The sequence below is a fragment of the Molothrus aeneus genome, chromosome 28, assembly GCF_037042795.1.
Source record: "Molothrus aeneus isolate 106 chromosome 28, BPBGC_Maene_1.0, whole genome shotgun sequence".
In the NCBI taxonomy this organism is placed as follows: Eukaryota; Metazoa; Chordata; class Aves; order Passeriformes; family Icteridae; genus Molothrus; species Molothrus aeneus.
Window position 1 is genome coordinate 5384801 of NC_089673.1, and position 16870 is coordinate 5401670.

The 16870-nt window shown below is 62.9% G+C and overlaps 1 protein-coding gene across 4 annotated transcripts; it reads right to left on the reverse strand.

Annotated features, from left to right (window-relative positions):
- Nucleotides 1–2881: 2881 nt before the first annotated feature.
- Nucleotides 2882–13358, reverse strand: NFE2L1 (NFE2 like bZIP transcription factor 1). 4 transcript variants are annotated; one of them, XM_066566759.1, is made up of 7 exons: nt 13293–13358; nt 12382–12586; nt 11525–11976; nt 6898–7113; nt 6362–6451; nt 5772–5933; nt 2882–5577 (listed from the first exon to the last, which is right to left on the reverse strand). In XM_066566759.1, exons 3-7 carry the CDS (start codon nt 11972–11974, stop codon nt 4246–4248), a joined length of 2250 nt encoding a protein of 749 aa, XP_066422856.1. In that variant the 5' UTR covers nt 11975–11976; nt 12382–12586; nt 13293–13358; the 3' UTR covers nt 2882–4245. The 4 variants fall into 4 exon arrangements, with proteins under 4 accessions (XP_066422856.1, XP_066422858.1, XP_066422857.1 ...); XM_066566761.1 differs by lacking the exon at nt 6898–7113; XM_066566760.1 differs by lacking the exon at nt 6362–6451.
- Between the last annotated feature and the right edge of the window lie 3512 nt (nt 13359–16870).

Sequence of the window (16870 nt, forward strand, 5' to 3'; positions counted from 1 at the left end):
CTTGGATGAGGAGGAAGGTTCTTGGAGGATGAGCGGGGGAATGGTTCTTGGATGAGGATAATGGCTCCAGGAGGAGGAGGAGGATGATGATGGTTCTTGGATGAGGATAAAGGCTCCTGGAGAGGATGATGGCTCCTGGAGAGGATGGTGGCTCCTGGAGAGGATGACGATGGCTCCTGGAGGAGGATGATGGCTCCTGGAGGAGGATGGTGGCTCCAGGAGGAGGATGGTGGCTCCTGGAGGATGATGATGGCTCCTGGAGAGGATGATGATGGCTCCTGGAGGAGGATGATGATGGCTCCTGGAGGAGGATGATGATGGCTCCAGGAGGAGGATGATGGCTCCAGGAGGAGGATGATGGCTCCTGGAGGATGATGATGGCTCCAGGAGAGGATGGCGGCTCCTGGAGGAAGATCATGGCTCCAGGAGGAGGATGGTGGCTCCTGGAGGATGATGATGGCTCCAGGAGGATGATGATGGCTCCTGGAGGAAGAGGATGGCTCCTGGAGGATGATGATGGCTCCTGGAGGAGGATGATGATGGCTCCTGGAGAGGATGATGATGGCTCCTGGAGGAAGATGATGGCTCCTGGAGAGGATGGTGGCTCCTGGAGAGGATGGTGGCTCCTGGAGGATGATGATGGCTCCTGGAGGATGATGATGGCTCCTGGAGAGGATGATGGCTCCTGGAGGAAGATGATGGCTCCTGGAGGAGGATGATGGCTCCTGGAGGATGATGATGGTTCCTGGAGGAAGATGATGGCTCCTGGAGAGGATGATGATGGCTCCTGGAGAGGATGATGATGGCTCCTGGAGGAGGATGATGATGGCTCCTGGAGGAGGATGATGATGGCTCCAGGAGGAGGATGATGGCTCCAGGAGGAGGATGATGGCTCCTGGAGGATGATGATGGCTCCAGGAGAGGATGGCGGCTCCTGGAGGAAGATCATGGCTCCAGGAGGAGGATGGTGGCTCCTGGAGGATGATGATGGCTCCAGGAGGATGATGATGGCTCCTGGAGGAAGAGGATGGCTCCTGGAGGATGATGATGGCTCCTGGAGGAGGATGATGATGGCTCCTGGAGGAGGATGATGATGGCTCCTGGAGGAGGATGATGATGGCTCCAGGAGGAGGATGATGGCTCCAGGAGGAGGATGATGGCTCCTGGAGGATGATGATGGCTCCAGGAGAGGATGGCGGCTCCTGGAGGAAGATCATGGCTCCAGGAGGATGATGATGGCTCCTGGAGGAAGAGGATGGCTCCTGGAGGATGATGATGGCTCCTGGAGGAGGATGATGGCTCCTGGAGGAGGATGATGGCTCCTGGAGGCAGTGGCGGCTCCTGGAGGAAGAGGATGGCTCCTGGAGGGTGGATCCCAGGAGGAGCCGTGGGTCCCTTCCCGTGAGCTCCATCCCCGTGGGGTTTTCTGCCAGCGCGGATCCCAGCCTAAGCCTGGCCCTGAGGAATGTCCGGAATCCCCACCAGGAGGAGAGCGAGGAGCACCTCGGGTCCAGCGTGGATCCAGTGTAGATCCAGTGTAGATCCAGCGTGGGTCCAGCGTGGATCCAGCGTGGGTCCAGCGTGGATCCAGTGTAGATCCAGCGTGGGTCCAGCGTGGATCCAGCGTGGGTCCAGCGTGGATCCAGTGTGGATCCAGTGTGGGTCCAGTGTGGATCCAGCGTGGGTCCAGCGTGGATCCAGCGTGGGTCCAGCGTGGATCCAGTGTAGATCCAGTGTGGGTCCAGTGTGGATCCAGCGTGGGTCCAGTGTGGGTCCAGCGTGGATCCAGCGTGGATCCAGCGTGGATCCAGTGTGGATCCAGTGTGGATCCAGTGTGGATCCAGCGTGGGTCCAGCGTGGATCCAGCGTGGATCCAGCGTGGGTCCAGCGTGGGTCCAGCGTGGATCCAGCGTGGATCCAGCGTGGATCCAGCGTGGGTCCAGTGTAGGTCCAGTGTGGGTCCAGCGTGGATCCAGTGTGGGTCCAGCGTGGATCCAGCGTGGATCCAGTGTGGGTCCAGCGTGGATCCAGTGTGGGTCCAGCGTGGGTCCAGCGTGGATCCAGCGTGGATCCAGCGTGGATCCAGCGTGGGTCCAGCGTGGATCCAGCGTGGATCCAGCGTGGGTCCAGTGTGGATCCAGCGTGGATCCAGCGTGGATCCAGTGTGGAGTTACTGCAGAGCTCATGTGGATGCTTTGTGCTCCTTCTTCTCCTTTTCCTTCCATTTTTCCTCCTTTCTTCTCCTTTTTCTTTCTTCTCTTTTTCTTCTCTTCTCCTCCTCCTTCTCCATCCCCTGCAGAGCTGGAGCAGCTCCCTCCCATCCAAGCTGGACCTGGAGCTGCAGTGATGGCGGAAAATCCCCAAATTCCCACCGTTTCATCCCAGACCCCCTGGAATCCCCAATAAAAGCCCTGGAGCCGAGGCTGGTACAGTGAATAAGCCGTTTTTATTTTTTTGTCCTGTGCTCACAACAATCTCTCTTCTCTCCCTGACAGGTCACAGATCATTCAAATCAAAATAAGTTTCTAAGAGGAAACAAAAAGAAATAATTTAAACACACACACAGGGCTCTCTCTGCATTCCAACCTCCCCACACCCCAACTCTTGTGCTTCATTCCCGGGGGGCCAGAGGGGGCTCGGGGCTCCCGGCCGGCCCATCCCAGCTCCAAGCATTCCCAAAAAAACCTGGAAACCATTCCCACAAACCCACACACATCTTGCCAGCGGGCCTTCCCTGCTGCTTTCCCAGGTGGAAGCCCCACCCCGGGATCCTCCCTGGATCCCGTGCACAGGACTGGCTCGGAAAAGCCGTTATTTTCATTTTTTTCATTTTATTTTTTTTTTTAAGCTTTTTTTTTTCCTTTTTTTTTTTTTTTTTAAATTTCTATATTTTTTTTTTCTGGTTGCTGGTAAAGTCAGAACACTCCCAGCTGTGCTATATGGAAATACAGCTCTAGGATGGTCTCCGAGGTGTGGAGACCTGACAGTGATCAAGGCACTACCCCCACCCCCCTCCTGAAAAACAAAGGAAGTCAGACCAACACCTCTAGGGACAGAAGAGAATCCTATAATGTGATCACACGGTTACACGGAATCTTTATGGCAAAGAGAACATTGAGCAGCTTTGAACGTTTGGGCTTCTCCCTTTTTTTTTTTTTCCTTTTTTTTTTTTTGTAATTTTTTTTTTAGGTTTTTTTTTGTTTTGTTTTGTTTGTTTGTTTTTTTACTCAACACAAGCACTTCTAGACCCTAAAAGGGGGAGGGAAAAAGTCAAGGCTGGAACCCCAGAGAACCCAAGCGTGGTTGTGGGACGGGGCCCTGCAGCTGCTGAATGCTCGAGGGGGCGCCCCAAGGCCGGGGCCGAGCTCGGCATCGGGGTCCCAGCGCTCCCCTTGTGCTGTTCCTGACCCAAAATCCCTTCCCCATCCCCCAGCTCTGCCCGGATCCCCCCTCGCTCTCCTTCCTCCCAGGATGGATTTCTTGCCCTTTCCCCCCGGCTCCGAGCGTCCTCGGGCAGGAAAGGGTTAACGGGAGTCACCCCCCCGGCTCTGCTCTTCCTCGGGCTGGAAAGGGTTAATGGAAGTCACGCCACTTTTTGTGTCTCTCCACGTGTGCCCTGGTCTGATCTCCGTCGAGGAAGGAGAAATCTGGAATATCTCACACACACCGATGGCAAAAAACGGGGTCGGGATGAAAGGAAAAAGGGAAAAAAAACCAAAAAGAGAACCAAAAAAATAAAATAAAATAAAAAGAGGGAAAAAAATTAAAAACAACCAACTACCTGAAATCACAGAACTTTGGAAGTTCAGAAAAACGTCTCTCCTATAACTTGGTTTGAAGTCCATTCGCTTAAATCTCTTTTTTTTTCTTCTTTTTTGTTTTTTTTTCTCTTACTTAAAGCCAGTTCCTAACAGTAGTTTGTTTTTTTTTTTTTTTGTGGGATTTTTTTTTTGTCGGGTTTTTTTTTTTTTTTTTTTTTGTTTTATCCACCTCGTGCCAACCTCCCCAGCAGCGATGCCAGCTCGTCCCTGCTCTCCCAGCACCCCGGGGGTGGCCGGTGGCAGCTGGGCTTGGGCTGGGCCCCGTCCCCGGCTCCTCGGGAACGGCCGCTCCCGCAGAGTCCCCGGCGCCGCCGGCGCCGCGCGCGGCTCCAGGAGACAGAATCGGATAAGAAGGCATCAAAGTTCCCTCCGCAAGCACCTCCAGGCTCGGCCCTCATCCCAGCTCTCCCTTCCGCCGCCGCCTTCACTTCCTCCTGTCCTTCTGCTTGCGCTCCTGGCGGCGCGGCTGCGGCTCGGCGGGCGCGGGCGCGCGCGGGATCAGCAGCACGCTGCCGTCGCTGCCGTACTGCAGCGCGTAGCGGCTGGGCGAGTAGGGCCGGCCCTGCTCGTCCCGCAGCCGCCCAAACACCTCCTGGTACAGGCTCTGCACCTTCTGCTTCATCTGCCGGATGGACTTGAGGAACTCCACCTTCTCCCTGAGCAGTTTGGACTTGTCGCGCTGCAGCTCCTCCACGTCGCGCTCCAGGTTGAGGATGGTGTCCAGCTTCCTCTTGCGGCAGTTCTGCGCCGCCATCTTGTTCTTGCCGCGCCGGCGGATGTCGCGGATGAGGCTGAGCTGGGCCTCGCTCAGCTGGTACTTGGACAGGAGCTCGTTGAACTCCTCCACGGGCAGGTTGATGATCTTGTCGTTGGTGAAGGGGATCTTCATGGCCCTGGCGCGGTGCTCGTCGCGGCTCAGCTGCTTGTCCAGCAGCTCGGATGGTTTCTCCTTGCCGCTCTTCTTGCCGGCGCCGGGCGCTTTGGGCTCCTCGGGGTCCAGGGCGCCCGGGGCCATGTTGTAGGTGTGGTTGTGGCCCACGTGCTCCAGGTAAGGCAGGTAATGGAGCTGCGCCGGGTCCTGGTAGCTCATGCGGCAGAACTTGCTGTACTCTGGCTGGTAGCCAACCGCCCCTTCCGCTTCCTCAAAGTCCACGTTCTCCGAGTCCGAGCTGTAGCCCACGGCGCCTTCCTCGGAAAACGAGGAGGAGGAGGAGGACGAAGAGGAAGAGGACGACGAGGACGAGGCTTCGGAGCTGCTCAGGGACGCGGGGCTGTGGCCGGAATCCAGGGAAAGACCTGAGTCGGAATCGAACTCCTCTTCCAGCTGCGAGGCCTGCACGGGGTTGAAGCCCTCCTCGATGGCCAAGTCCATCAGGCTGATCTCATCCAGCATGGCCTCGTCCAGCAGCCCCCCAAGGGGGTCGGGCAGCTCGGGCCCGGCCGTCTCGTTGGCCGTGCCGTTCATCTGGGGCGGGAAGAAGATCCCGCTCAGGTTGGTGGAGCCGAAGGTGCTGTTGAGGCCGGTGGAGTTGTCGGGCGCCAGCTGCAGCAGGGCCGAGCCGCCCGCCATGGGGGGGCTCTCGATGTCCGAGCTGAAGAGGGAGAAGTCCTGGGAGCAGCTGCCCAGCGAGGCCTGATGCAGGCTGACGTTCTGGTTGATGGGCGTGCCAGGGGCCAGGCTGTAGTTGGACGCCAGGAGGTCCCCGCCGGTGCCACCGTAGAGGCTCTCGGCGCTCGTGCTGTTCACCTCCATGGCCTGCAAGAGACGCAGCACAGCTCGGTGGAGGAGCCCCCGTGCCAAGGACGCGGCCAGATCCCACCCAGGAGCTCGCAGGTGGCACGGGGATGGCACGGGGATGGCACGGGGATGGCACGGTGTCACCGCGGTGTCACCGCGCGGGCCAGGACCCGAATTCACACCTGGAGGGACGAGGCCCTTCCCACCCTCACCTGCATCTCCATGATGGACATCAGGTCCTGCCACTGCTGCTCCAGGTCGAAGGGCGACTCGGTCTCGGCCAGCAGAGGGGACAGCAGGCTGGGGGGGCCGCCCGGGGCCCGGCTCTGCCCGGGCACGGCCTCGCTCAGGGCCGAGACATCCGCAGCTGGGAACTGAGCACGCCAGGGAGTCAGGGCTGGCACCTCGGGCACGAGCGGGGATGAGCAGGGGTGACTGGGGACACTCAGGGATGATTGGGGACGCTCAGGGATGGACGCTCAGGGATGTTCAGGGATGGATTCTCAGGGATGTTCAGGGATGGATTCTCAGGGATGCTCAGGGATGTTCAGTGATGGATGCTCAGGGATGCAGCCACCCCCCAGCCCAGCGCCCTTCCCGCCCGCTTTCCTGTGAACTAATGAGGAGCAAAGCCAGGAGGTTTTAATTAACCACAGCCCTCCCTCCCCGCGTGTTTTCTCAGGGTGCCTGGAGCCTCCTGGAGCAGCCAAACCCAATTTGCTGCTGCAGGAGACGCACGGGAGGCACCGAAACCCCAGCGAGCGAGGCAGGGAGAGCCTGGGGATCCACCCCACGGGCTCACCTCGGAATTGTCCCCGAAGGGGAAGGTGGCCTCCAGCAGCCTAAGGCACTCCTCCAGGGACAGGGCTGTCTGATCCTCCGCTCCGGGCACCTGGGGGACAGCAAACACAGGGCATGGGAGCCAAGGGCCTTGGGAGCTGCTGCTGAGGAGGAATCAGCTCCCTTCCAGCAGGGCTGGATCGCAGCGCATCCAAAAAGAGCCAGAGCCCCACCCAGTGCTCCTGTGCTGGCTCCATCCTCCTGCTCGCTCGGGGCTACGGGAAAGCGCCAGCGCCGCCGCTCCCGGCCAGCCGCTGTCCCTGCTGTCCCTGCTGTCCCCGCCGGCCACACGGGCCAGGGCGACTCTGCGGCTGCCCACGGGGACACGGCCCTGCCCAAATCCTGCTGCCCTCCTGGGCAAGCCCTGCTGCCCTCCTGGGCAAGCCCTGCTGCTGCTGCTGCCGCTGCTGCTGGAGCAGCCCCCGCACGGGCAGCGGCACCGGCAGAGCCGCAGGGCCCCGGGAGCGCAGCCCCAGCCCGGCCGGCCCGGGGCGTTACCTGCGCAGGGAAACTCTCCCCGGTCTCTCCATCAACTAGCGGGATTCTATCCAAGACCTCATTCCCTGCACTCCTCCAGCTGTCCCCGCGCTCCCTCCCATCGCTCAGCTCTTTGTCCACTTCGCTCTCTTTCTGACGGTGGCTGTAGTCAAAAATCTCTCGCCCAGCGCCGAGATCAATATCCTGTCTCCACAGGATGTCAATCAAATCGATGTCCTGCAAGACAGACCACATTTCCTTCAGCCCCCTGGCCTGCCCTGGGGGGGTCCCCGCCCAGCGGCCCCTCCCCAGGGACCCCCGCCCGTCCCGCAGCCCACCCGCCGGGCCCCCCTCGGCCGGGGCTCCGGAGCCGGGCGGGCCGGCCGGGAGCGGCTCTGCGGGCTCCGCATGGCCGGCGCTGCCCTGCCCGCCGCCCATGGCCGCCCGCCCGCCGCCGGGAGAGGCGGCGGGGGCCGCCCGGGCCCGCGTCGCGGCGGTGGCTGCGCCGTGCCCGCCTTGCATCAGCCCGTGGTGCCATCCCGGCCATTTGCATAAGGGGTGGGGTGGCAGGAAAATCCCCGCATTCCCACCCACCTGATGCAACTTGAGCCGCCGCCGCCTGTGCCGCTCCGCCGGGCCCCTGCCCGCTCCCCGCCGGCACCGGGCTGCCCGCAGCCCCCCGGGCTCCCCCCGCAGCCCCCCGCTCCTCGGGGCGGCCCCGGTACCTTTCTCATGTCCCCAGCTGCCGCCCGGGCCGCGGCGCACGCCGATCATGGTCCCCGGGGGAGGAAGAGGAGGAGGAGGCGGCGGCGGGGCGGGCTGGCCGGGGCGCGGCGCCGCGCACGCATCGCCGGCCGGGGCGGCGGCGGCAGCGGCGGGGGGAGCCGCGCTCCGCTCCGCCCCACCGGCCACAGGTGCCCGCGCGGCCCCGCTGCGGCGGCAGCAGCCGCCCCCGCCCCCGGTGCGGAGGATGCTGCTGTGGCTGCGGCGGCGGCCCCCGGGCGGGCGGCGGGGCCGGGAGGGGCTCGGCGGGGCCGGGAGGGGCTCGGGAGGGACCGGGAGGGGCTCGGCGGGGCCGCCCCCCCCACCCCCCCCCCCCGCCAACCCTCCCCCCGCCGTTCCCGGCTGCGGCGGCCGCCAAGCCCCGCCCCCTCCGCCAGACCACGCCCCCGCCCCGCCGGGATGCGGCGCTCCCAGGCCACGCCCCCTCCGCCGATGGCCCCGCCCCGCCCCGGGCGGTGGCCACGACCAATCAGCGCCAATGGGGGCCGCCGCCCTGACCAATCAGCGCCGGCGGGGGCCGGCCGCTCAGCCAATCAGTGCCCACCGGGCCGCGCCCCCGCCCTGGCGCAGCGGGGCCGCCCCCCCCCTCCGGCCCCGCCCGCACCGCACCGGGAATGGGGGCGGGGAACACCGGGACCCCCGGCCCGGAGCCGCCACAGCCCGGGGTCACCTTGGGCCCGGCCCCCGGGACAGCCCGGCCCGCAGGGCGCGACCCCCGGCGCGCCCCCTCCCCTCCTCGCCCGGTGCTCCTCGGCCCGGGCACGCCCCGGCCCCGGTAACCGCGGCCAAGTGTAAGGAGATCCCCCGGGCGGGGGAGGACGGCGCGGAGCCCCCGCAGCTCATCACATGCCCCACGTATTTTTATCCTCGTGTTGTGGAAACGGCCCCGGGCACGGAGCCTCCGCCGCCCTCCCCACCCCCAATGCTGCAGAGGGAAGCGCCGGGATTTAATCCCAGCTTTGTCTTTAGCCCCGGCTCAAAATGGGCATTTTTTTATCCGTGGGATAAAAATCAAGTGGATTTCATAATTCCCCTCCCGCCCCGCCCGCTCTCCGGGTGCTGCAACGCCCAAAAAGGAAAAAAAAAAAAAAAAAAGGAAAAAAATCCCGCACAGCATTCCCGGAGCGAGTTCCAGCTCTTCCCAAAATTATTTATATCGCCCGTATTCCCCCGGCAAGGTCGCGCCTGGACCGCGCACAACCCACCGGGAGTCGCAATGTGCCAGGAAAAGTCATGGAAAAATTTCCAGGCCGGCCCCCGGAGCCATCTGCAGCCCGGTCCCCGCCCGGGCCGGCGGGCACAGCCCCCGGAGCTCCCTCCGGGGAGCCGGGCTGGAAAATCGCCCCCTGAAACAGCCCCAAAATGAAACTGCGGGGGAGGAGGGCGCGGGATCGGGCGAGGGAGTGACGTGGGAGCCAGACGGGATTTCCTGGAGCCACCGCGGCCGCGGCTCCCGGCCCGCACCGCTCCGGGAACCGCGGAAAAAACAGAGCCTGGAGGGAGCGGGGAGGGAGGAAAACCGGGATCGGGGGGAATCATGGAGAACAGAGAGCCTGGAGGGACAGGGATGGGGAGAAACTGGGACTGGGGGGGAATAATGGGAAACAGAGCCTGGAGGGACAGGGATGGGGGAGAAACCGGGACTGGGGAGGAATCATGGAGAACAGAGCCCTGAGAGTGCCAGGGATCCTGTCTGGCACGGTTTTGGGGGAAATAATGGAAAACGGAGCCTTGAGAGTGAGCAGAGATGGAGGAAAACCCGGGATCAGGGGGAAATGATGGGAAACAGAGCCCCGAGGATGAGCAGGGGGATGCGGGAAGGGCCGGGATCTCCCCCACCCACCCCTCCCTGATTCCCGGGCTCCACTCCCAGCACAGCCAGGCCCGGGGAGGCCGCTGGAAACGGCAGCTCCCGGCCTCTCTGTGCCCGAATTCCCCAAATCTGAGCCCGGTTTCTCTGCCCGGGGAGGGAGGCAGCTCCCGGCCTCTCTGTGCCCGAATTCCCCAAATCTGAGCCCGGTTTCTCTGCCCGGGGACGGAGGCAGCTCCCGGCCTCTCTGTGCCCGAATTCCCCCAAATCTGCCCCCGGTTTCCCTGCCGAAAGCTCCTCAGAGCCAGGAATTCCCAGCTCAGGAAGGGTGGCGGAGCCTCCCGGGAGTGACCTTGCACAAGGATCCACCCGATCCCGTTCCCGAGGCTGGGAATGGCCTCCCTGGGGATCCCCAGGGGGACGTTCAGCCTCGTGTCCCTCTGGCACCTCCAAGGTCGCTGCTGCCAGCCCAGAGCGGGGTTTTCCCCCTGGAACAGGCAGGGAAATGGGGATGACGTTCCCAGGGCCTGCTCCATCATCACCTCCAGCTCAGTCTCTGCAGTGCTCCCCACACAGCTGTTCCCACAGCCTGACCCTGATCCCGATCCCAAACCCCAGCCCCAATCCCAACCCCTGCTGCAGCACGTGCCAGCGGCTCCCGGTGCCCTGCTGGGAGGGCAGAGCCGTGCTGGAAGGACCTGGGGACACGGATCAGCACTGACAGCCCCATTCCATAGACCTGGAAGGACCTGGGGACATGGATCAGCACTGACAGCCCCATTCCATAGACCTGGAAGGACCTGGGGACACGGATCAGCACTGACAGCCCCATTCCATAGACCTGGAAGGACCTGGGGACATGGATCAGCACTGACAGCCCCATTCCATAGACCTGGAAGGACCTGGGGACATGGATCAGCACTGACAGCCCCATTCCATAGACCTGGAAGGACCTGGGGACATGGATCAGCACTGACGGCCCCATTCCATAGACCTGGAAGGACCTGGGGACACGGATCAGCACTGACAGCCCCATTCCACAGACCTGGAAGGACCTGGGGACACGGATCAGCACTGACGGCCCCATTCCATAGACCTGGAAAGACCCAAGGCCACGGATCAGCACTGAGACCCCATTTAACACCACTGGAAGGACCCAAGGCTGGGAATTACCACTGACAGCCCCATTTCACAGCCCTCAGGAAGGACCTGAGGCCATGGATCAGCACTGAGACTCCCATTCCATAAACCTGGAAGGACCTGGGGACATGGATCAGCACTGACAGCCCAATTTCCTGGCCCTGGCAGGAGCCAAGGCCGCGGATCAGCCCCCACGGAACCCGGGATGAGCCGTGACCAAGGCAGCCCTGCCACAGCCTCAGCAGCAGCTCCCGGGGCCAGAATCACATCCCAGCCTTCCCAAAGGTCAGGGCTCCAGCAGGAAAACCAAACCCAGCCCAGCCCAGCCAGATGGGGAGGGAAACTGAGCGAGGAACTGAATTCTGGGGAGGAAAACTGAGTGAAGAATGGAATTCTGGGGAGGAAAACCGAGCTAGGAAATGAATTCTGGGAAGGAAAACTGAGGGAGGAGCTGAGAATTTTGGGGAGGAAAAGTGAGCATGGAACTGAATTCTGGGGAGGAAAACTGCATGAGGAGCTGAATTTTGGGGAGGAACTCTGAGGGAGAGCAGGCTCCTGGGGAGGAACACTGAGGGAGGAGCAGGCTCCTGGCCGGGCTCCAGCCCAGCAGCCCAACCACCTGCTCCACACCTGGGCCAGGCTCTTTCCCAACAGCCCTGTTTATTTCCCAGCTGCATTGCTCGCTTTCCCAATCCCCAGAGTCACGAGGGGCCCCAGCTCCTTCCCCCTCCTTTCACTGCTCCTCTGCAGCCAGAACAGAGCAGACAAAAAGGGAAAACCACCCCGGAATTACCCCGGGAGCGCTGAAACCCAGCCCGGCTCCCGGATTGCGACACCCCGAGTGCCAAACGCAGCAACGCCCAAGCCGAACCCAAAGCCCTCCCTCAACGCACCCCAGAGCCCCCTGTTTCCTACCTCCTTGGTGAGATCCCCGTTGGCGGGCGCTGCCACGGCTCCCAGGTCCTCCAGCTCCTCCCCAAAGCCCTGCTCGGCCCCGGCGTCCCTGTCGGCGCCGCCGCCGCCGTCCTGCGGCCCCTCGGGCTCCCTGTGCACCAGCCAGGCGCTGAGCTCGGTGCTGGGCACCTGCAGCCGGTCCAGAGCCCTCACCTGGCTGAGCAGGCGGCGGGCGCTGAAGTAGGAGTCCAGCTCGACGCTCTTGGGGTGGATGCCATAGCCGTGCAGCGTGTTCTGCAGCTGGTGGAACTGGGTCTGCGCGTAGGCCGAGCTGGGGCCCAGGATGATCTCGCGCAGCGGCGGCAGCTGCGAGCTCAGGTAGCTGTCCACGTCCACGCGCACCCCGATCAGGCTCAGCAGGATGGTGAACTGGATCAGCCCTTCCGTGAAGTATTTCTTCAGGGAGAGCATCTCTGGTTCGGGGAAAAATTAAAAATAAATAAATAAAAGCTAAAAACAAACAAGGATGGAGGTTGGGGACGGACAGCAAGGAGCTGTCGGAGGGCGAAGCCTCCGCACACAACACACAACAGGTTGGGTGGGTTTGGCTTTGCTCTGCCCCACTTTCAAATAATAATTTCTGCCCTTCGGGGCAGAGCTAAAAGCCAGGAGGAAAGTTTAAAGAACGTTCGAAAGGTTTTTAGTTCAACGAGGTTTGGTTTTCCTCTGAAAAGGCAGGAAATTGGTGCGTGGAGAACTGGAGAAAACCAAAGTTTGAAGCCGGGAATTGTCGCCGGCAGCTCCACCCTCGCCTTCCCTTTTGTTTTTATCCCGCGGAGCACGCGGAGACGCGGAATTCCGCGATCCATGTGACTTACTGTCCGAAAACTCCACATGCAGCGACGTTCCGTGTGCCCCCGCAGCTGCCCCCGCTCCGGCACGGGCTCTGCTCCTTCCAGCAGCTCCTTCTTCTTCTCCTCTTCTGCTCCCGACGCTTTCTGCAGGAGCCTTTTATGAGTCAAAGGTCCCGAGCATGGGAAGGTCCAAAGACTCCAACGCTCCCGGCTGCGATTTCATCACCAGCTGAAATGTAACCAGAGAGCAAACACGGTAACACCGGGGCACCACCCTGCCCGCACAGCGCCTGCCCCCCGCCGAACCCGGGGGATTTCACCGCGATTCCCGGTTCTCCTGCCTCGGCCGAGTTACCTCCGGCGGCAGCACCGTCCGCGTTGCCCCTGCCCGAGCTATTCTTAGGCCGGTGCGTCAACTTCCCGCAGCCCGGAGGAATCCGGCCGCCCGTCCCTGCTCAGCCCAGCTCCAGCCGGGCCGGGGCTGTTCCATGGAACACCGGCCACGCTCCCGGGCCCGCCCCGCGCCGCTCCCGCCGCCCCCAGCGCGCCGGGGCGGCTCCCGCGGAGCGGAGCCTGAGCTGGGGGGATGCCGAGCTTGGGGGGGTCCCCGGTTTTGGGGGGGTTTCCCCGGTTTCGGGGGCGTTTCCCCGGTTTCGGGGGGTCCTCGGTGGGGGCCACGTGCGCTCCCCGTTCCCGGGGCCCTTTAAGGCCCCACGTGACCTCACACTCACACACACACACACACACACACACACACACCCCCCCCGGCGCGGCCACGTGACCCCGCCCCACCCGCGCGCGCGCTCCCGCGGCCTCGCCGTCCCTCTCGGCGCCGCCCGCCCCGCCCCGCGCGCGCCGCCGCCGCCGCCACCACCCGCACGCCACCACCGCCCCCCCGCACCCTCCGCCACCACAGATTCCGCCCCCGCCGGTACCCGCCGGGCTCCGCCGCTGCTCCGGCCCCGCCGCCGCCGCCGCCGCTCCCGCTCCCCGCCCCGGCCCAACCGCCCCCCCCGCCCGCCTCGCCTGGCGCCGCCGCCAATCATCGCCCGCCGAGGGCAGGCGGGAGCGAGGCGCGGACCAATGGGAAGCGGGCGGCGGAGAGTTCCTCCCGCCTCCCCGGCGCCGCTTTGATTGGCAGGCAAACTGACCAATGGGCACGCGGAGAGGCGCGGGCGGCCCTCGCGCTCAGCGCAGCCAAGCCAATGGGAAATCAGAAATAGACAAGAGCAGCTGTCCCCGCTCTGCGATTGATTGACAACATACCCATCCAATAGCGCGCAAAGTCTTTACTGAGTGACAGCGGCAGAAACCAATGAGACGACGTACAGGATTCACGCGCTTGAGTGGCAGCATCACGCACCAATCGCTGAGGGGCAAGGGCACCGCTCCCTCGCCCTGCAGAGGTTGTCAAGGCAACGGGCGGCCCGGGCCCTCAGTGGGGTGAGGCCACCATGGCGGGGCCGCGCTGGGCCCGCACCCCCGGCGGGCTCTGAGGGGGCCGCTCCCGAGGCGGCTCCTCAGCCTTGTTCCCCTCGGGAGCACCCACAGGCCTTGGACATGGAGGGAGATCTGGGGGCGATGGCCCCCGGGGGTCCCAGGGCCGGTGTTAGTGACTGCTGGGTGTCAGCAGGTGAGGGCCAGGCTGGGGCTCTTCCCAACCACCTCAGCTGCCCAAAAATCTGCTCCGGGCCGGGATCTGTGTGAAAAAGGTGGAAAAGCGCTGCTAGCATCAGGCCCTGGCCTTCCCTTTCCTTTCCAGGGTCATCAACCCCTAACCCAGCCTAAAACCCCGTAACCTAATTAAACATCTACAGGGCAGGGTTCAAACCCGGAGCGGGTCATTCACCCCTGCCTGCATGGATCCGTGCGGGATTCCTGCCCTTCCCACATGGATCCCTGTGGGATTCCTGCTCCTTCTCCCATTCCCACATAGATCCACATGGGATTCCCGCCCATCCCAGCTGCGTGTGGGATTCCTGCCCCTTCCCACACAGATCCCTGTGGGATTCCTGCCCTTTCTCCCCTTCCCACACAGATGCCTGTTGGATTTCTGCCCACCCCTGCTCCATTTGGGATTCCTGCCTGTTCACTCCTTCCCCCATGGATCTGTGTGGGATTCCTGCCTGCTCTCCCCACCCCACACGGATCCCTGCCCATCCCTGGGCCCCATTCCTGCCCGGCCCGGTGCCAGCCCGGCAGGTGGGCGGCTGGGGCAGCGCCACCCCGATCCTGCCATTCCTGCCCGTCCCAGACACCCCTGCCCTGCCCCAGAAACCTGCCGGGACAGACAGGATGCCACAGACGCTGCTTCATCCCGGGAAAAAAAAATAAAAAACCATGGAAAAATAAAATCCCATGGGAAAAAACCGTGGGATCTGAGGCCTGGCGGCAGGGAGAGGCTGGCCACGTTACCCCAGGGTTGTCCAGGCTGCTTGTGCCCCCCAAAACCTCCAGAGATCCAGGGAGGACTCCAGGGAGACAAGGGAAGGTGTTTGAGGGGCTGGAAGTGCCTGGATCCCGGAGATTTTGGGTCATGTCCTCCCCAAACCCTCCCTGGGATGGATTTTGGGGGTGTTGCCCACCCTAAACCTTCCCTGGGATGGATTTTGGGGGTGTTTTCCACCCTAAACCCCCCTGGGATGGAGATTTGGGGGTGTTTTCCTCCCTAAACCCCCCTGGGTTGAATTTGGGTTTTTTTTTCCACCCTAAACCCTACCAGGATAGATTTTGGGGTTGTTGCCCACCCTAAATTCCCCCTGGGATCGAGATCTGGGCTTCTTTTCCACCCTAAACCCCCCTGGGTTGGATTTTGGGGGTGTTGCCCACCCTAAATCCCCCCCAAAGGGAAAAGGGGGTGTCTGGCAGCCCCCCCAAACCCCTCCCGTGCCAGTTCCCAGCTGGGAACCCGAGCTGGGCTGTCCCTCTGGGTTATTTTTGGTGTCCCCAGGGCTATTTGGGGACAGCTGGCCCTGTCCCCGTGCCCACCTCGTGCCACTGGAGGGGGGGGCACGGAGCCCCTTCCCCATTTTTGCCCCCCAGGAAAATGCTCCCAGCCCCAAAAATCAAAGGAAAAAATCTTCCCAAGCAAGGGAAAATTCGAGTGAGTCACCAGAAAATTCCAGGCTGGGAGAGCTCAGGGAATGGGAGCAGGGACAGGGATTATTTGGGGTCCCCAAATCCAAGATCCCCTGAATCCAAGAGCCCCTTCCCCATTTTTTTCTCCTCCAGGGAAACGCCCCACCCCAAAAATGAAAACGAACAAGGGAGGGAGGGTTCGGGTGAGTCACTGGAAAATTCCAGACTGGGAGAGCTCAGGGAATGGGAGCAGGGGTTGGGATTATTTGGGATGGATCCAGGAGCCCCTTCCCAGGTCTGGGATCTGCCCCCAGCGCTGATGACATCCAGGGATTAATTAGGCACTAATGAAGTTTGTCCTTCCCAGCTGCATCCAGCCACAATTAAAGATTTTCCCGCCCAATCCGGTGTTGGGGCGGACCCGGCTCTTCCCTTCCTTGCTGGGGTGGCTTTTTGGGGTGTTTATGGGTTTTGGTTAAATCCCAACCTTTATGGAGCGATCACTTCCACGGGTCCAGCACAGGGGTCCCATGGGGCTGGGACCCCCCACTCCCCATGGATGTTCCCGACAGACCCTCCCAGGCTTGGGACAACCGTCCTAAGGACACCCCAACATTGGGATCACCCCCTTTTCGGGAACCCCCAACCCCACAGACCCCACCCCACATTGGGGTCACTCCCTTTTTGGGACCCCCCCACTCGGGTTTTGCCCCATTCCCGGGTAACCCCAACCCTACAGAGCCCCTCAGGCTGGCACAGCCTGTCCAGAGTCCCCCACGCCCCAATGCGACCACAAAATTCATCCTTGGGACCCCAAAATCCGCCCCCGCTTCCCCCAAGGCCGCGGCCCCAGCGCGCCTCTTTCCCAACGCGCCTTGCGACACCGGCTTCATTTGCATAGCGCCGCCCCTTACACATCACGATGTCCTTATTAGGTGAATGACCACGCCCATTCCCATCTTGGCTCCGCCCCTCGTGCCCCGCCCCGGGTCGCGCATTCGCGGTCCTGCAGCGCCGCCTGCCGGTGACTCTGCAGCAGCGCGCAGGGCCCCGCCCCGAGACCCCCAAACCGGGACCCCGCCCTGACCCCGCCCAAACCGGGACCCCGCCTTCACCCCGCCCTCACCCCCAAACCGAGACCCCGCCCTGACCCCGTCCTCATCCCCCAAACCTGAATCCCCCTTCCGGACGCCCCAAAACTCTGCGCCCCATAACCCCCTTCCCCTCCTCCCCAGTTGTAGCGCCTCCCTCAAACACAGGGGGTCCCCTCCCTTGGGACCCCCCCCGGGTCACCCCAAACCCGGGAACCCCCCTATGCACACCCTGGGCACCCCCAAAGCGGCGCCAGCCGGGGGTGGGGGCACGAAGCGCCCCCCAAACCCCAGCCCAGTCCCCTCCTGTCCCCGCTTTGGGGGTGTCCCCATCCCTGGGGGCT

Excerpts from the sequence above, each read along its gene's own strand:
- NFE2L1 (XM_066566759.1), bottom strand. The coding sequence starts at position 11,974 with ATGCTCTCCCTGAAGAAATACTTCACGGAAGGGCTGATCCAGTTCACC. Across the intron at positions 7,114-11,524 it reads ACGGGGATCTCACCAAGGAG|GACATCGATTTGATTGACAT; the intron begins GTAGGAAACAGG and ends TCTGTCTTGCAG. Across the intron at positions 6,452-6,897 it reads GGGAGAGTTTCCCTGCGCAG|GTGCCCGGAGCGGAGGATCA; the intron begins GTAACGCCCCGG and ends GCTGTCCCCCAG.